General features: G+C 38.9%; 3 protein-coding genes across 4 annotated transcripts in view; 2 read left to right on the plus strand and 1 right to left on the minus strand.

The window, feature by feature from the left end:
• The first annotated feature begins 5004 nt into the window (after positions 1 to 5004).
• On the plus strand, positions 5005 to 9543 carry rsph9 (radial spoke head component 9). Of its 2 annotated transcripts, XM_058772099.1 has the most exons (5): positions 5005 to 5352; positions 5776 to 5944; positions 6364 to 6493; positions 7008 to 7154; positions 9254 to 9543. In XM_058772099.1, exons 1-5 carry the CDS (start codon positions 5126 to 5128, stop codon positions 9412 to 9414), a joined length of 834 nt encoding a protein of 277 aa, XP_058628082.1. In that variant the 5' UTR covers positions 5005 to 5125; the 3' UTR covers positions 9415 to 9543. The 2 variants fall into 2 exon arrangements, with proteins under 2 accessions (XP_058628082.1, XP_058628084.1); XM_058772101.1 differs by lacking the exon at positions 7008 to 7154.
• Positions 9544 to 9613: 70 nt separating this feature from the next.
• On the minus strand, positions 9614 to 12151 carry mrps18a (mitochondrial ribosomal protein S18A). Its single transcript, XM_058772107.1, has 6 exons — positions 11961 to 12151; positions 11177 to 11208; positions 10839 to 10943; positions 10628 to 10751; positions 10175 to 10250; positions 9614 to 10045 (listed from the first exon to the last, which is right to left on the minus strand). The coding sequence occupies exons 1-6, from the start codon at positions 12097 to 12099 to the stop codon at positions 9901 to 9903; spliced, it is 621 nt and encodes a 206-aa protein (XP_058628090.1). The 5' UTR covers positions 12100 to 12151; the 3' UTR covers positions 9614 to 9900.
• A 123-nt stretch (positions 12152 to 12274) lies between these two features.
• Positions 12275 to 19815, plus strand: part of vegfab (vascular endothelial growth factor Ab) — a 57064-nt gene continuing 49523 nt past the window's right edge. Inside the window, exons 1-3 of the mRNA XM_058772103.1 lie at positions 12275 to 12427; positions 12524 to 12611; positions 13103 to 13249. The gene's annotated coding sequence lies outside the window, so the exon portion shown is untranslated. The remainder of the gene's footprint in view (positions 12428 to 12523; positions 12612 to 13102; positions 13250 to 19815) is intronic.

Raw genomic sequence — 19815 nt, forward strand, 5'->3', positions numbered from 1 at the left:
GAAATTGTGAGGAATATACTTAAATTGAAATTTTTGGTCCCACTTTATATTAGGTGGCCTTAACTACTATATACTTACATTTAAATTAATCATTTGGTACAATGCACTTATTGTGTACATACATGTTTTTACATTGTGCTTATTTTTTGATGTAAGTACATAGTACAGGGTTCCCACGCTTCTTGAAAGTACTTGAAAGTACTTGAATTTCCGACATATGGATTCAAGGCCTGGAAAGTAGCCTACTTGAAAACAAACATAGGTCATTGAAAGTGCTTGAATTAAATTTAAAATAAATTTTGTTTATGGCGCTGTTTCAAAAATGGTCCTATATGTGCTGTCAAAGACGGAATGAAACGGCACTTGATGCAAGGGGAATCCTCCTGCTAGAGCCTTAGCATAGGATGCAACCCAGCTGGTTGAATGGGCCCTAACTCCTAGACGTGAAGCTAAACCTAGCGCCTCGTAGGCTAGGGCAATAGCATCCCTCACCCAGTGCCATAGCATATGCCTATGAAAGACTGCTCTGATTTAAGCCACTGGCTAATGCGGTGGATGTAAATCTGAAGAGCATGTACTGGATACAGTAAATGAAGTCCTTCTTGCTCCGGTGTGCTGAACGGCGGAGGTCAGAGGCTTCAAGACCGCATTAGGACATGGTAGCCCCTGCTGGAGGATGTATTTCAGGGCCTAAAATACAGCCATCATTCCGAGGCAATTGATGTGCCAATCGAGAAGATGACTTCTCCAGAACCCTTGGGCTGGATGGTCATCCAAGACTGCACCCCAGCCGGTGAGGGAAGCGTCTGTCGTTAGCATCTTGCGACGACAACATGTGCCTAGAGTGGGACCCAAAGTCAAAAACTGGGGTCTGATCCACATAGAAAAGGGTACGAGGCCCTAGCACGTAACCCTTATATGCCTCTGGGGATTGGCCCTTGGATTAAATCCCCTGGCTCTGAGCCACAACTGTAATGGTCTCATGTGCAAGACGTCCAAAGGTTTCACGTGGATGCAGTCACCATGAGACCTTGAACTTTCTGAAAGTAATGTACAGTAACTTTCTGGCCTAGCCTGAAATCCTTCATGGTTTTCAGAATGGATTCTATACGTGTAGGAGACAGCTGTGCCCACATTATGATTGAATCCTGTTAACCGCTAAATACATTGTGCCCTGGGCAAGAGAGAAAACGCTTCCTTGGCATTGAGTCTCAATCCCAGATAGTTAAGATGAGCGAGGACGACATCCTGATGTCGGAGCGTCTAGGGGTCTACTACTGCTCTTGTAGCCAACTTCCAGCTTTAAACTGATGACACTGCAGGAATCATCATCTCGAGTAACTCCTTGTTCGTTTTACAATCGTGGGAGGAGCGCTCGGGAGGCGGCGCTCTCAATTTCCATTTCAAAAGAATCAAGAACTGCAACATTCGCTGCCCGATCCGAAGAAATGCCGGGGCACGCTTTGGAAGCGGGTGCGAAAACTTCCCGATCTGGCGAGAGCACGAGAGAAAGGGGAGGACCCGCCTCTGGAGCCTCAGCCAGATCAAAGTGCGATCTTAACGAGGGCGCAGCTACTCGTTCTTTGTAAAAGAAAGCGAGCTGAACGCGAAGCTCGTGGATAGGAAGTGAATCGCAGTGCTCATAGTCACAGCCCTCGAACTCAAGAGCAGCATGCTCTTACCGCAAACACTCAAAACAAAGTCATGCAAGTCATCTTCAGAGATGAGCCGTAAACAGAGGTGTAAAAAGTACTCAAAAATTTTACTCAAGTGAAAGTACAAACACTCAGTGAAAATTTTACTCAATTAAAAGTACAAGTATCTGGCCATAAACATACTTGAGTAAAAGTAAAAAAAGTACAACTTTAAATTGTACTCCAGTATTAAAAAAGTAGAAGTACTTTCTTTTCTGACAGACATTCAGAAGTTTGGTTAAAGGGAGAAAACGAAACAAAATGCAATGGTGCAGGTGAAACACGTATATCTAGTGCAACAACAACAATTAAAATGCAGCACAGCGGAACACTGGAAAAAAAATACAGGGAAAGGGATTAAAAGGAAACTCCATCCTTTCCACCCTCATGCCATCCCATGTGACTTTCATTTATCAGATGAACACAAACTAAGAGTTTTAGAAAAAAAATCACGTGTATGGGACATCCAAAAAAGACACTTCAAAAACTACACAAAGTGAATATGACAGTAACGCATGCAACGCCTGTTAATGAATCAGTGTCTTCTTAAGTGAAGTGATAGGCTTATGTAAGAAGGATACAAATACTAATATTTTAAACTTGACCGTCGTGTTCACTTTGTGTGGGTTCTGTAGTGGTTCTGTTTTGCATTGTCTGGACTAAAAATCTTTGCTTGTGTTCATCTTAAGAAAGAAAGTCATAAACATCTGGGATGACATGAGGGTCAGTAAATAATGAGAGAATTTTCATTTTTGGGTGAACTATCCCTTTGAAGAGCAAGATGTGATGCAGAGGCTAGAAACATATTCCACACAGAATACTAGAATGTGTTGAGTTAATGAGGAGAATCATAGAATTTAAACACACAACATTAACGGTTTGAAAGGCCACTTTTTTGTGTGTTGTTAATCTTTTAATTATTTATTTGGGGCTTTTAGAGTTTTTTTTCTCAGCAAATATTGATAAATAATTATTTGTTACTAATTAGATTAATTAATGAGCAAATCATGTAATTATTAAGATTTATTTACTCGCCTTCATATTACTCCAATATGAATTTCTTCCATCTGTGGAACAAAATAAGATGTTTTGCAGAATATTTAGATCACTCTTTCTAGTACAGTGAAAGCAAATGAGGTTGTGATGCATAAAAGTACTTCCTATGAATTACATGTGCATTGCATGTCTTCTGATACCATACTTGACATATTTCAGTGTAATTAACCACAAATATGATTCGAGCTCAAATAAAAATTTGGTCTCACTTCATATTAGGTGGCCTTAACTACACACAGACTTTCAACAGTGTTATTATAAATACATATTACTTAATACTTGCATACTACATAAATAATTCTTGAAATGACCAGCGTACGAGATGTTAAATTCTGATGTTAAATCCACTATTAAAATTAAACTTGGTTCAAGCTGTGAAAAACTCAACAGAAGTTAGTGCGCCTATAAAGCCTTATGTATGTTCTCAATAAGTCATGTTGAGCTCTACCAGCTGAGACAAATCTGTCCAAAGATGTGAAATACAGACATCTTCACTTCCTTCCCGCCCTCTTCCTCTCCTCCTCATCCTCCCCTTCCTGTCTGAAGTCTTCCCCCTCTGGTGGTGCTCTTTCAGAGGCTTTGTGAGTTATAGCCAGAGGCGGGTGTGATGTTGTGACCACTAATCTCCTGTGAATGAGGCGGTCCGTCAGTGTGCGTGTTGATCCTGTGTGCCGCTAACTCAACGGGGTCTTTGTGGCTAACCGTTCCTCGACAGCGCTGAAGCACCGTCCCTAATCACAGCAATGCAGACACATGAGCCTGCTAGCGCTCACACAGTGCTGGAGTGCTAAGCACTTGACACCTGTAACGGATGTTGCTTGTTAAGGTTTGACCATGCGGGGGAAAGCTTATGCTGTAGAGCAGACATATACGCTCTTAAAAATAAAGGTTACATAGGTTTTTTTTTCTTAGTATGAAGAACATTTAAAAAAATAAAAAATAAATAAAGAACCTTTTTCCACTGTAAAGGACCTTTTGTGCAATGGAAAGGTTTCATGGAGGTTAAAGGTTATACATTGAACCATCAATGCCAAAAAGGAACTTTTATTTAATTAAACCTTTTATTACAACCTTTAATGTTTATTGCATTGTGGCATTATTTTCATGACAATTAACAATTTGTATTAATTCTCATGACCGTAATTAGTTATTATAGTTAACGCTGAAATTAAAAAGTTACTTGAAATAAAATAAACATTAAGTGAAATTAAATAAAACACAATAAACTTTTTTTTATTTCAGCTAGTTGCAAAGGCAACATTTCTCACAAAAAATAAATCAGAAATAAAAATGAATAAAACTATAAACAACAAAAGCTACTAAAAATGACAAACACAAAATTACTAAAACTTTTACTAAAATGAAAATGGAAATTATAAAAATAAAAACTAAATCAAAAATAATAATAAAAACTAGTATTTCAACAATAACACCTACTGCAAATCATTCTGTCCAGATACAATAATTATATATATTTTTATTCAGCATAAATTAAAGAGAGCGCAACAAATGCTATCATTCATTCATTATTTCATTCATTTACCATAATGAAAATTTGGGGGTGAAATGTTCTTATTTGTCAAAATAATTGTCACAATGCAAATAATTATTGATAGTCAATAGCGGGGTTTTTATAGATAGATAGATAATATAAAAATATAACTTCTTGTTTTTCTTTTCCATTGGGATGAAATATGAGTTTTCTAATGCCTGTGCAAAGCTGAAATCATACTTTCCTCTCTACTTCTGTTTGTCATCGTCTTAAACAAACTGCCAGACACAGCCTTTGTCTTCACACACATAAACACACTAATGTGTTCTCAACAGGCAGCTGACTTGCTGTCGGCCGTGGATGCTGTTAACAGCACTAGTTCACACATACAGCGTGTGAAGCTGCTGGTATCACGCAGAGGGCATTAGGTCAGACTGAACATACATCCTGCCAGCTGTGTCACACGCTTCCTGTTTGTCTCTCTCAGTGGATGAGGAGCCTCCTGTGAGCGACTGTCATCTGTGCAGACATCTAACTAAATTAAATCTATCACCATGACCCAAAAATGCAAAAATAAATGCAAATAAAATAATTATTATATATATATATATATATATATATATATAATATAATATAATATTCATTTCAATTAATTTAAATATTACATATTGTGTGTGTGTGTGTGTGTGTGTGTGTGTGTGTGAGAGAGAGAGAGTTGCTATAACAACAGGCTGCTAGGGCTTTTGTTTACCTTAGCAACTGCAGAGTAACCGGAGAGTGAGGCTGATTAGCTTGCTAGCGTCACTTCTCTAATAAGCGAAATAAATACAAATTACTGAAGTACTCTATTATAAATAAATATTTGTTAGTAAATAGCGTTGCGATGGACTTTGAGTCTTTGCATTACTCGTTGGATTTAGCCGCCGGTAAAGGTTTGACTCTGAGCAGTGAGCAGAGAGCCATGCTACAAACCTCGCTGGTCATTCTCAAGAGAAACTATAAATTCAACCGGGTTTTGTTTTGGGGAAAGATTTTGGGGCTAAAATGCGACTATTTTATTGCTCAAGGAGTTGAAGAGGATGAAATGAATAACAGAAAGTCTTTGTACAGGTAGGAAATCATAATGCTTGTTGTTTAGATAAGTGCTTGTTTACTCATTGTGATCATGTAACGTTACGATGGCCAAATTTGTCTCAGCAAAATATGACACATAAGAAATTTATTTTGCAATAAAATAACATCTTATTGGTTTCATTACTCATTTCTGTTGGAAATGTAATCTTAATATGGTGGTCATTGAAGTGAAAGTTTCAAAAATTTATTAGTTTTGATTATTTCTTTTAAAAAACAAAGTAAGTTAACCTTAGGCCTATAAATGTATTTTATTTGACAAGGCCCATTGTGTCAGTATTACTTGGAAAAACTGTGATATCCAATAACAATATCTGTTTAATCTTATTAGTGAGTGATAAAACATGTTCTTTTTGAAATTAATTTGTATAATTACTGTTATTTTTTTTAATCATCAAACAGTTTAGACTGCATGGATTGGCACCTGCTCCCCCCAGCCACTGAGGCCATGATTGCAGATGTGGCATTAGCAGCACAGGGGCGATTCACAGGCGACCCGTCCCATGAGTACGAGCACACAGATATGCGTATTAAGGGAGAGGGGGACGACGCCACAGAGGAAGAGGTCACGGTGAGAGGAGGGGCGTTTGGGTTACACGACACAGATGAGGCCATAACAAGCATGCAGCATTCTGGAAATAGGAAAATAGAAGGAAGAAAATGAACAAAAGCCCATCTTCCTTGGTTAATTTGGTATATCTGCACTTACGAATCGTAGCATGTTTGTGTCTTTATAGAATACAGATCTTGCTTTGTTGACCAATCTTTAATTTTTAGCAATCAAAGAGTCTAAACATTTCAAGGAAAACTGGAAACAAACACAAAATGAATGTTATGTTTATGCGGCCGTGGTAATGTTTGGATGTAAAACAACTGTTATTATTTATTCAGTTTTCTGTTTATTCATGGTTTATAATGGAGTAAACATGGTAGATGGCAGGAGGCTTGTTGAATGTTTGTGGAGCGGTTAACATGCCTCTGTTTCTGCAGGTGAAAGTGAATGAGGCGAGTAGATTGGCAACAACCGTGTCAAACATCGATAAAGATGCATCTGTAGTGCCACGTGGTGCATTTACCAAGAGCCCCTGCGGCAAAGTGCAGACAAACCGAAGCTTTGGAGGTACAGTATGCTTACAGCCAAACTCTTAGCAGTTCACAAGTGTTTGTATATGTTTTCCACCGGAAAACAGATGCAGCTGTGTGAGTATAAAACTAAAGTCTGTGTTTCCATTTCCTAGTAAAATGTAATCCATTTCAGTTCTCTGAAGACGCTTTCTTGTAATCAGTCTTCAGTTCGTCTCTTTATGTTGTCATTTATCTGAATTGTCAGACCCTAGATCTGTTTACATTTTGCACACATACGTCCTCTATTTCTAAATTGCCAAAAATGTCCAGGTTTTGTCTTTGTTTCTCAGTTGACGTGCTCTCCACAGTCCTCATACGTTGTATGTACAGTATGAGCAATTGTATTGCTTTGACCGTTCTTTGTAGATACCACCTTTTCGCACACCATGCCACATCACATTATGTACAATAGAACAATATGAAAACAAAGCCAAAAACTGAACATTTTAGGCAATTTGAAACATGTCTGGGAAAAAGTGGACGTATGGTCACCTTACACATGATCGCAGGTCTAGATCCCGCTGAGGCTGTGAAACTGCGCAACTATCTGCACTTCTGTGAGCCGGTTAACCTGAAAAAGAAGTCCATCTTGGAAATGTTTCACCTGAACCCTGCTATTGACTTTCTAGATCCTTTGAGCGAGGATGTTCCCAAAGGTAATTAAAAGGAATTAAAATTTCATTACCTTTATCCTTGATGCGATTTTATTTCCAGTCACAATACTGTTTCTGAAGGTACCGTGGGAGTCTCCAGCTCCCACCCTCTCCTGTAATGAAACGTTTGCAATGAAGTCAAACCCCTCTTTTGCTTTAGACATTATAATTCAAAGGTGAACAACGCCTGTTAACACCACCATACTTTCCAAAAAAATGATGCTGACATGCAAATTGCATTTAGGAAGTCTTAATAGGGGTGGGAAATATGAGGAGGGTGTAAAAATCCTTCTGCAAGGCATCCCATGATCCCTGTAGCTGGATTTCCCTGGGTTAATGACAGATATGATTTGGCAGCTGCCTAAGGCCAAGCGAAAGCCAAGGAGACATCTGGGGTGTTGTTCTGCAAACTATGATCTCATTGTTCTCTTTTCTTTCTGGGAAGATGCGTTTGAGGGATTGCCATTTTCTACAACAATGATAAATCTCCCACTCGTATATCTTGGTGTGTCTTCCTGCCATGTTTGTCAGTTGGGAGTGAACTAACAAAACAGTTATTCAGAAAGCTATTCGTCTGTTGTCCTTCCCCACAAATTCAAGTCAGACATAAGCTTGCTGAAAGGTATTCATCAAGCACACTTCATGAAGCATTACCCATCGCTTGCCTACAGGCTACAGACCACTACTGATTGTTTAACATCGAGTTCCTCAAGGAATATCTGGTTCTGCTGATCCTGAATCTTCACCAGATGGAATCTGACTTGTTTAACATACGGAGCGAAGCACTTTGAGCCTCGACATTTACTGAAAACATGGTTTGTAACTCTTGCATATGGCGTTTATTGCAAAATTAAGAGTGACCTTCCTGTTGAATGCAACCTTGAAGTGTAAAGATGAAGGAGAAGACAATGATCACATCAAAGACTGTAAATTATAGCATTTCTTCACTGGGAATATTGTTATCGGACTCTGATTTAGAAGGCAAATGCCTCTTTGTTGTTTCTCAGTAGAGTCTGAAGGCACAGTCAACTTACTGGACACATTCCCAGACTTTAAGTGTGGTAGAAACATCTCAGCTGTTTCATTAAAGGAGGTGATCTATCCTTATTTCTCTCTCTAAGGGATGGCCCTTAACCTCAGGCAACACTAGGCTAAGTTGATTTGTTTTGCCTGAAAAAGTAAAGCAGGTTTCAGACAGAGGGCATTTACCCACCCTGCGCAACAGTTTCTTTCTTTTCCCCTTGACCAATCAGGTGGAAAAAACCCAATCCCCTCTCAAGAATTGCCAGAGGTGAACAGGTTCATCTGGACGCCTCAAATAGTGGGTAGAGGATACTGGGAATGGGCGGTGATATTAACTGCCGCCCCCTCCCTCGGCTTCACTCAGGTTTCCTTGAATGTGGCTTGGACAAGGAAAAAGTAGGGAGATTTCCCAAGAACTTGAAAAGGCAGAAAACATTGTATAACCGCATGACTTTTAAGCCAAATATCACTGTAAGAATGGAGGGAAATGGTTTCGTTCAGTGTTGATGGAAGCAACTTGTCTGATTTGCCCATCTTATTAAATATGGCATCTTTCAGACTAAAAAATCTAATTAATGCATATTATCCTCAAAAGCTTTTCTAATTAGTGAGCGCTCTATAGAACTGCTAACTATAAATATTTGAACGCATAATAAAGTCGCAATGAACATTTTTGAGTGTTTTAGGTTAAACATTGTTAGCAGTTAATGTTCAGTGCTGCAATTCAAACAGACTTCACTGGCATTGAGCTTTGCGGTACTGGGTGCAAGCCAATGCCGGCAGCTGGATACAGGGGCCACCCAGACAGAAAGACCCCAGAGCGCCTCTTCTTTATACACTGCTGCGATAATAGTCATCCATAACTGAGCCAACTCTCTGTCACACGACTTTCTTCTCCAGATTTTACTTATACCATCACAGTCTGGATTCTGTCAATGGTTATGTGTAATGGTTGAAAATTCAGGTTCAGTTTATGTAAAATGCTTTTTGCCTTCTCTTTCCTCTTTTGATCTTCCATAGTAGAATAATTCTAGTCTTTTTCTTGTCATTTTTGCTTACTGTGTGTGTTCTTCATGCAGGGTCGTGGTGCCTCCAGCTTGAACGGGGCGGCACTGTGTGTGTATTACGCAGTTTGCTCTGGCTGGGTCTCACTTTCTTCCATGTTCCCCAGACCCCTCAGCATGGGTACATCTACATGGGAGATGGACTGATGAACCTTGACCTGCCCTTCATGTTATAGCAGCCAAAAGGACTTTTGAAGACCACACATTTTGCAGACCGCTTTACTTGCACTATAATTTTCTTTCTGTTATTTAATTAAAACATGTCAGCATGTTTGGAAAGTTGAAGTTGCATTGGTGTTTCAACCTTTAAGGCAGTCACAAAAGTGTACCTTCGGTTTTCTCTGGCGCAAACACATACAAACTTAGAAACATCTGCAAGTGAGGAAAACATTTTATTTGCAAACCTGCATTTGCAATAATATAATTTAACATTTCTCCAAATCACATGGTGGAAAGCCAAATCAGAGGGCTGAACATACAGCTCTAGAGATACACTACAGTGTCCTCTGAATTTACTTTTTGATGTTTCAGTGCACACTGGTTCTCTCAAAGTCTCTTTGTGGCAGAGAAAGTGAAAACCATGAAAAGGTGCAAATCCTTTGTCATAGATCCTCTCTGTCTCATGAAAGTCACTGTTTTGATTGGGTAAACAGCTGTGTCCATCAGTGCTGTATGTACAGTGGTTTGGGGCTGTATCTGATGTTGTTTTTCAGGGCAGGATGTCCTACACTCATTCTCTTCTTACACCACTTCAGCCCTGTCTTGTAGATGGGCTTCACAGACTTCACAGAGTAACGAGTCAGATACCTGTAACACCGTAAGAGACAGTCTGATTAGTAGGAGGTACTTAATCTAAAAAAACAAAAACAAATGGCACATGAAAATGAGACTCATCAAATATGTGACATTAACATCTGCTTTCTGAGGTGACTGTACCGGTTGAGAGGTGGGTTGGATTTAGGTTTTGGTACATGGCCTTCAGGTAAGGGGGGTTTATGATCTGGTAGAAGACCTGGAAAGAAAGGAGGAACTGGTTAAATGATCTTAGCTATTAATAAGTACATCAAAACCGATAAGAGTAGCTGATGCATATAATTTTACATTAAAATTTGAGGTTAAAATACATATAATTATATAAGGCAAAGTGTGTATGCTTGGACCTTTAATTGGTCACCATTTCTTTAAGCTTTTTATTTTTTAGGTTAATTTCACATGGTTCTATATTCCCTATAGTCTCTCAGTTAATATGAGATTTAAAATGCTGCATTCATAATAAATATAAAAAAAGAGAATAGACAGAATGTGGTTTAAAACAGTTTTAGATGTTGTATTACATTGATTTTATTGAAGCTGAGCAACACTGAGCATCTTCGGAAAGCTCCAACTCACCAGCACGATGGGCCATCTGTACACAAATTACTATCTTGGTATGTTCCTGAGCACAGAGGCCTGTAATGCGCCGGGGGAGCATCCCGCCGTCTGAGCGAATGAACTGACTGAGTAACAGCACATCCTGCATCACCAATAAGAGAGAGAAGTCTTAAAGATAACGAGATAAAGATAATGGTGCACACATCACATCACATGTGTGAGCACTTACGGTGTAGTTGTACTTGTTTTGTAGGTTCCATCTGTAGATGGGACAGGAAGCTGTGGGGTTGGGAGGCTGTGGTCGCTCAGATGTAGGCTCTAAAACACCCTCTATCTGATAAAAATGTGAAAAAAAGCATTATAAGTATTGTAAATAGTATCAAGCTGAAGTGAGACTAACACAATTGCTGGTTAATTGCATCTCTCATGAGACAGACGATACTGGGGAGTTATTGTTCTATACTGGATGCTCAAGAAAGAACTGTCCTTGCAGAATATGGAATATTGTTTGACTATATGACTAATTCCTTTCTAAAATGTACATGGGAAAGAGAAGGTGTTACTTACAACTGTCATTTTGCCATCTTTCTTCTCCACCACTGTAAAACACACAACATACACAATGCTTTCAGACACTCTAATGAAAGACATTCACAGCGACACTCAAGTGAATAAAATATGAAACTAAAATATTATAAAATATAAATCTGTTTAATTGAAAAATTCTTATTTTGTAGGACAGTGTATTACTTCAATGATAACATGCACTGAAGCTGGCATGAACTCCACAAGTTTGTGCAAAACCTGACTAATGACACCTATTTAATATTTGATTAGTAGCATTTCAAAATGTGTGTAGAATGTTGAATATAGACGTTTAACACGTCTTTGAACATGTTCAATTAAATTTAAAAGAATTAAAGGTAACACTTTATTGTATGGTGTCCTTGTTACACGTTACATGTATCATAATAACAATAAATTATGCATCGTTACATGAAAATAACCCTAAGCCAAATTCTAACCATAGCCCTAACCATATAGTAAGTACCTGTACATATACATATGTATGTATGTATGTATGTATGTATGTATGTATGTATGTATATATATATATATATATATATATATATATATATATATATTACACTGTAACAAGTACACCTTAAAATAAAGTGTAACCGAATTAAATGTTCTATTTCGTCCCAAATTTTCAATGTGCACTCGGACTTTTAAGCGGCATATAATATAACATAATATTATATCTAAACGTTCAATAACAGCTATGACATGAAGAGGACGGTGCAGTGTGCTGTGCATCTGTCCTGAAACCAAACTCCAGTAAACTCACCATGTCTAAGTCCGCGACTCCCCAGAAACGAGAGCTGTGAGAAACCTGGTGTCCTCTGAAACAAACCCTTGCTGCTGAGTTCGCTCTGAACGGTCCTCAGCGCTGTCCTTGCGGACTGCAGAACACAGCGCGCCGCCATGCTTTCTCTGACACTCACTTCCTGTTTGATTACGTATTTCCGCCTCCTTGTAAAAGATGCGCGAGGATGTCTGTTATTTTGGCGGTCAATACAAATTCGTCATCTTAAGTAAATATTTCAGTCAGTAACAGGTTTTTATTACTGACCCGTTCCTTACATGTGACAAAGATTAATAATGCCGATAAATCTTGCTCAATTTCACCAGGTTTTGTTTTTCACTTACACTATATCTCAATTTACAGGTAAGAGTGATAATATAAGCACACTTCCACTCTGTATAGCTTATTTGTCGCCAAGTGAAAGTTACAGTCAATTACTGATTCCTGAGGTAATGGGGTAATTAACTACAAACATACTGTTTGTTAAGATTTATTTATTTACTTACCTACTTACTTATTTTATGGCTACAAAACATTAATTGCAGTAGGCCATACTGTGACAGACAATGAACTTTATGGAAGAACAATCTAGACAAGAACTGATGTCAATGACCGGTGAGTCAGATATAAAAGGTGAGTTTTTTAAGTGTGACATTGATTGACATGTTAGCAATAAAGAGATTGCATATTGGCTTAATAGTTACTGAAAGTAATAACAAATAGCTACTTATTCATTTCAAATAGTTTTGATGTGCTGCGAGAATACTTCTTGTATGCAAAGAAAACAAAAATAACGACTTTATTCGACAATTCATCTCCTCCGCGTCACCCTAGCGCCATTTTGGAGAGTATCCACTGAGCGTAAACAGCTTATGTTGTTCTGTGTCAGCTGCGCCACATGGATACACTGTTTTTATTCAAATCAAAGCGTAAATGACGTAAACAACGTATCCGTGTGGTGCAGCCTACGCTGTTTACGCTCAGTGGATACTCTCCAAAATGGCGCTAGGGTGACGCGGAGGAGATGAATTGTCGAATAAAGTCGTTATTTTTGTTTTCTTTGTGTACAAAAAGTATTCTCGTAGCTTCGTAAAATTACGGTTGAACCCATGATTATTTTACAGATCTCCTTGCTAAATTTCTGGACGTTGATCGTGTTAATTACATTGCTGTCTATGGGAGGGTCAGAGAGCTGTCAGAATGCATCAAAAATATCTTCATTTGTGTTCCGAAGACGAACAAAGCTTTTGGGGGTTTGAAACGACATGGGGGTAAGTGATTAATGACAAACTTTTAATTTTGGGGTGGAGTAACCCTTTAATGTACATAAACTCTTTGTGGCATTTTTTCCCAATATATATTCACCTTAGTTAAGAAAGTGCATCTAATACAAATGTGTCATGGCATTTTCTTCAAAAGTCTCCAGATTTAGTTGAGGTACGTAATATATATTTTGCATTCACTGCGTTAAGCAACAGGTGTGCATATATGGATTAGTGGAACACAATTAATGAATTTACGAATGTAACAGCACTCTAGGTTACTTTTCTTAGATCTAACCCCTTTGATCTAACCTTGTGCAGCCAGGTTTTTGAATTTTGCAATAGTTTATGACTTCATGCTTATCATGAATGCAGTGGAGGCTGCTCTGTGAGGGCTGTACAATAACAGAGATTTGCTTCAATTACATATCTTATCTAGTATCTTCACTAGCTCCACAAGAAGCAAGGATAATTCAAAGAAATGAACAACCGAAGGGGAAGTATGCAGACAGTTGTTTTATCTGAATGTACAAGGTATCTTCCATTGTACTGTGATTTATATTGACTGCCGTTTGTTCACAATGGACTGGTTCACAATGTTCACTTTGTGGTAATGCAGGGATTTGTTTGCATACTATCGGTCACTGATCTTGGACCTTTCTCATGTCACTGTTACCAACTTACCATATAAATGAAACTGTACCTGCACAACCTGAGTTTATCTTATGTCACAGCATCTAAATGAAAGATGTAAATTCACTTTATCTTTCTATGAAGCTTGATCTAGACACTTTGAAATTGATCTATAGTATAGCTTTAATTGTCATGAAGAATGTCCCATCAATTAAAAAAAAATCTTGCATTGTTATACTGGAAACAATTGTGTCACTGAACATTTATTGAATTGCTTTTTAATGTGAATACTTTTCATAAATCACATTCATTTGAATCCGCCAGAGCAGAAAGGTAGGACTCAGGTTACAGTTTTAGTTATGAGCCAAGACTTCACTCTCAATTTATGAGGACTTGTGGTCTGGAAATGCTTTTCTTCCAGATGTTTCCAGATTTTCACAGTGTGTAAAATTCATTGATTTGTGCACAAAGGGAAATAACCTCGAATATATCTACACTGTCTTGATGGAAAATGACATAGTAAATAAACGTATAATTTGTGTTGATATGAGACATTTTTTAGACATTAAGCGTGTTTTGTTTCAAACACTCTGAAGTAGTAACTCAACAATGTAGACAAGTTGTGAAAATTGCCAGCTGCCTTTGCGACGTTTAGAGAAAAATAAATAAAATAAAATAAACAAATTGCAGAGCTTATCGGCACAGCAACATATCCTGGCTTTCTCTTACAGTGTTTGAGATGCAGGTGTTTTTATTATTTTTATTGCGATAGTAGATTCTTTTCTAACCCTCTATGTCCCTTATGTAAACAGACTTTCAAAAAACATGCAGATTAGAAAAACATAGAGACAGTCATTATGTGATTATCCCTGTGGATGTTACATGTATTGACATGAAGTTTTCATTTTGGTGAGCTTTCTTTTTAACTGAATTGTGTTAGTTAAAAAGAGAAAGAAAAGGCAATCTCTTGCCGATGGTAGGTGATAAAAAGGCTCGCAGATTTGGTTGACTCCGTGTACCCTCACAAAGAAAGGCCTTTTTATGAGTTGGTCAAGTTACGTAAAAAGCCTTCCCATTCATCTCTCCTCAATTTTAAGGGAAACGAGAATGCCCGACCAGCTTATTCATGGTCCTTGGCAAATATTGCAATGGTACTGATGGAAATAGATGTTAGCAAGGTCGTTTCTTTAGTGAACAAGCACATAAATTCACACGGATAGTTATTGGCCTTTACACTGGCGCCCCTTGGATCTGGTGGGTCTTTTGAATTTCTGGCAGCTTCGCTAAAATTATTGGTGTGTTGAATAACAGGCTCCTCTTGTACTTTCACACAAAACCAGTCGATCAGAGAGCTCTTATGGCGTAGTTGAAGGCCTCTGATTGTTATTGTGTCTGTCCCTCTTGATTTATAGATGTAAGTGATGTAGTTTATCTCTGAACAAGGGCACAAAGTCTTAAACATAGAAGAGACCTCAGGCAGAGAGTTTCAGCTTCACATGTGACATCATATCTTGGGAGCAAAATGTGAGGGAAATGGTGGGAAACCCTTTCTATGAACCTCATATGCTGTTTGAATGAGAGGAACCTTTTGAAAACCATTCGTGACTTAAACGTTTGTTGTTTAATAATACTTTTGGCACTCAAGATTCTGTGCTACGTCCTGAGGATATTATTGTGTCTGTAACAGTAATGTAATCCGTATCGGCACGTCTGTTAATCTTGGACTTGACCCAGAATTCAAGTGCATGCAGTAATAAAAAATGTGCCTATTTTTGGATTCAGAAAGTGATGGGGTTTCTTGTATTTTGTGTAGGTCGTGCTGCACAAAGCAGGCTTTGCTTCTCCAAACTCATTCCTTTGGTCATCAACACAGTGGTCACATTCCCTGACAAAAGTGCTGTGCAGAAATGGCATTTAAAGTGTCTGGTCACCTTCTCATGAGCTTTGATATTCAAATACAACGTGGAGCTCCCTAAATAGCAGCTGAGCTGAGTGTGGAGTAAATCAGATCACTTTCAGAAGATGAAAAGAGTGCTTCTGACATCCCCACAGACAAAGATGGAGGACAATGGCTCCATGTTGATTCAGTGTCATGGTGAGAAGTTATGGGTGCACGCAGGAGGTTAGCACCACTGAAACATGTAGGGGGTGACGAGCATGTCTTCAGGAAGAGCATGTAGAGGTCACAGCCAATATAGGAGTGCTGATGCAGACAGTAACATTGCCTGAGGGAAATCTTCCTTTTCCTGTGCTGTGTACACAGGCTAATTATCCTCTGAAAGATTAGATACAAATGCTAAGTGTCATTGTCTCACTGTTTGTGGATTGTTTGAATCGAAGCTAGTAAAAATCAGTGCAGATTGTATAATTGTTCTCATGCAGGCTCACTGTCTGACTTGGCATTTGCCCGAGTTGAAAAGCCTCTCTAATTCAATTAGCGCAGAGAGGTTTTGCTGCCTGAATAATTTCACTGTAAAGCTGCTGTAGACTGAGTCAATTGCGAAATTTGAAAACAGACCATCATTAGTTCCATTTTTCTTGAATTGGTTTGAAACCAGACCTAAGTGCTCTGCAAACGCACACTTTGACTACAGCATACGCATATGAACATGTAAACGAACCCTTTTTACATTCAGCATTACTACACAAACTCAAACAGTGTCTCATCACAGACCTCATTCATTAGAAAAAGCCTTTTCAGACACTTCCCTGCTTGTCTGAATCCAGATGGAGTGATACATGAATGATGGCATTCATAATATCCACAATGTGTATTCACGGCCCCCTGTCCGATCAGAAATCTGGGATATATCACACTGCCAGCGACGTGAAATTTCACCCATCCGCACAGCAACAAATGTCTCTCTTTCATCCTTTCTCTGCCTCCCTTCCTCACACCCGCCCTCCCTGGCCTTGCTCTCCTTCTCGCTCTCTCTCTTTTCCTCATTCCCTTTCTTCTCTGCTCCCACACTGAAGCCAGGCGGCTGGAGAGGCTCTGGGTGTACGTGCAGAGTGGCAGAGGCTCTGCTTAAAGAATCAATGTGCTTTTGGAAAAGCCTCGGGAGATTCAGGCCTCTCCATGTCCCCGTTCTTTCTCTTTAGGCCCAGACTCTTCACATCCGCCAACTTCTATCCTCATGTGCCCTTTTCATTTTCTCACTTCCTCTCTCTTTCTTCTCTGTCTATCTCTCTCTCTCTCTCTCTCTCTCCACCTTTCTCTGGTTCAGGCAAATATATGAGTACGCTTCGTCCCCATTAGCACTAATGTCATGCAAGACACATCCCAGTCAACACAATGACCGATAGACTCCTAAGAGCTTGTGGTGCAGGAAAGGAAACATTCAGCTTTTTCTGTCTTTTCCACTTGGTTTAGTTGAGTCACAATGTTTGTTTTCTATTCTACTCTGCGTACAGTTTATGTCTTTGACCTCACTTTTGTTTTTTTTTAGTTATCTGATTGTGCCTTGTCCATTTGCAGTGTTTCTGGTCTAGACCGCCTACTGAGACAAGAGGAGGCATATAAGATGGCCAACTGCAGTTTTGGTTTTTACATAGGAGTGGGTAAATCTGACATTGATATCTCTTAAATAGAGCACTGAACAATAAAGTGGTTGCTTTTTCAAATAATGAAGCAGCACTCTCCAAGACAATGCCAACACAAGAAATTAAAGTTAAATATGAAAATATATACAGGTGCATCTCAATAAATTAGAATGTTGTGGAAAAGTTCATTTATTTCAGTAATTCAACTCAAATTGTGAAACGCGTGTATTAAATAAATTCAATGCACACAGACTGAAGTAGTTTAAGTCTTTGGTTTTTTTAATTGTGATGATTTTGGCTCACATTTAACAAAAACCCACCAATTCACTATCTCAAAAAATTTGAATATGGTGACATGCCAATCAGCTAATCAACTCAAAACACCTGCAAAGGTTTCCTGAGCCTTCAAAATGGTCTCTCAGTTTGGTTCACTAGGCTACACAATCATGGGGAAGACTGCTGATCTGACAGTTGTCCAGAAGACAATCATTGACACCCTTCACAAGGAGGGTAAGCCACAAACATTCATTGCCAAAGAAGCTTGCTGTTCATAGAGTGCTGTATCCAAGCATGTTAACAGAAAGTTGAGTGGAAGGAAAATGTGTGGAAGAAAAAGATGCACAACCAACCGAGAGAACCGCAGCCTTATGAGGATTGTCAAGCAAAATCCATTCAAGAATTTGGGTGAACTTCACAAGGAATGGACTGAGGCTGGGGTCAAGGCATCAAGAGCCACCACACACAGACGTGTCAAGGCATTTGGCTACAGTTGTCGTATTCCTCTTGTTAAGCCACTCCTGAACCACAGACAACGTCAGAGGCGTCTTACCTGAGCTAAGGAGAAGAAGAACTGGACTGTTGCCCAGTGGTCCAAAGTCCTCTTTTCAGATGAGAGCAAGTTTTGTATTTCATTTGGAAACCAAGGTCCTAGAGTCTGGATGAAGGGTGGAGAAGCTCATAGATCAAATTGCTTGAAGTCCAGCGTTAAGTTTCCACAGTCTGTGATGATTTGGGGTGCAATGTCATCTGCTGGTGTTGGTCCATTGTGTTTTTTGAAAACCAAAGTCACTGCACCCTTTTTTGAAAATTTTGAGAGCACCAAGAAATTTTGGAGCACTTCATGCTTCCTTCTGCTGACCAGCTTTTTAAAGATGCTGATTTCATTTTCCAGCAGGATTTGGCACCTGCCCACACTGCCAAAAGCACCAAAAGTTGGTTAAATGACCATGGTGTTGGTGTGCTTGACTGGCCAGCAAACTCACCAGACCTGAACCCCATAGAGAATCTATGGGGTATTGTCAAGAGGAAAATGAGAAACAAGAGACCAAAAAATGCAGATGAGCTGAAGGCCACTGTCAAAGAAACCTGGGCTTCCATACCACCTCAGCAGTGCCACAAACTGATCACCTCCATGCCGCGCCGAATTGAGGCAGTAATTAAAGCAAAAGGAGCCCCTACCATGTATTGAGTACACTAAAAATGTTTTTTTATTGGTCTTATGAAGTATTCTAATTTGTTGAGAACCAAAGACTTAAACGCCTTCAGTCTGTGTGCATTGAATTTATTTAATACACGAGTTTCACAATTTGAGTTGAATTACTGAAATAAATGAACTTTTCCACAACATTCTAATTTATTGAGATGCACCTGTAAGTGTACTTCTTTAGTCTAACTGAGACTTGTCATAGCACTCGCTTATTATTGCTCTTTTGTTGGTTTTGATTACTTCTATTGTCCTCATTTGTAAGTCGCTTTGGATAAAAGCGTCTGCTAAATGACTAAATGTAAATGTAAATATGTGCAGACAGTAATCCAAATTTCTGTCTATCCAAAAGTAAGTGGCCAATTAATTAGACACTCAGTTATGCACAGGGATATCCCATTTACTTGGGACTAAGACTAAGCTCAAACAATGCTGAATTTATTCCAGATAGCTCATGTCAAACTGCCAAATCCAGTATCTACAGGTAGTTCTTCCACAGAAGTGTTCTTTGTAGTAGCTTGGTACTTTGCAAAAATAACTTTTTATTTTCCCAGCAGACCAGTAAAAGCATTTGCACACCGACTCTGTGAAACTGTGTAGCAGACAGCCAGTCAGACCAGAGCTTGATCATTAAAGAAAGAGCAATATGTGTGCAATATGCACCAGATGATAAGTGACCTCTGGGTGGTCGGTCGATAAAACAGAAATGAGATTGTTGCTGAATAACTCTTAAAAATTAACATGATTTTGTGACTTGTGTCCACCTTTGTTTTTCCCATAGTTTGACCTTTTCTCACTTTTCTGGCTTCCTCTCAGGTGGATACCATGGGACTTTTAGAGGCTCTTGTAAACAAATCAGATAGCTTAAGCTTATTCTGAGCAAAGAAAGAGTACACGTGTAGTTATTAATATACAC

This window comes from Onychostoma macrolepis, chromosome 04, assembly GCF_012432095.1.
Source record: "Onychostoma macrolepis isolate SWU-2019 chromosome 04, ASM1243209v1, whole genome shotgun sequence".
Lineage (NCBI taxonomy): Eukaryota > Metazoa > Chordata > Actinopteri > Cypriniformes > Cyprinidae > Onychostoma > Onychostoma macrolepis.

Excerpts from the sequence above, each read along its gene's own strand:
- rsph9 (XM_058772099.1), top strand. The coding sequence starts at position 5,126 with ATGGACTTTGAGTCTTTGCATTACTCGTTGGATTTAGCCGCCGGTAAA. Across the intron at positions 5,353-5,775 it reads AACAGAAAGTCTTTGTACAG|TTTAGACTGCATGGATTGGC; the intron begins GTAGGAAATCAT and ends ATCATCAAACAG. Across the intron at positions 5,945-6,363 it reads CCACAGAGGAAGAGGTCACG|GTGAAAGTGAATGAGGCGAG; the intron begins GTGAGAGGAGGG and ends CTGTTTCTGCAG.
- mrps18a (XM_058772107.1), bottom strand. The coding sequence starts at position 12,099 with ATGGCGGCGCGCTGTGTTCTGCAGTCCGCAAGGACAGCGCTGAGGACC. Across the intron at positions 11,209-11,960 it reads GAGTCGCGGACTTAGACATG|TGGTGGAGAAGAAAGATGGC; the intron begins GTGAGTTTACTG and ends TGTGTTTTACAG. Across the intron at positions 10,752-10,838 it reads AAAACAAGTACAACTACACC|GATGTGCTGTTACTCAGTCA; the intron begins GTAAGTGCTCAC and ends TTGGTGATGCAG.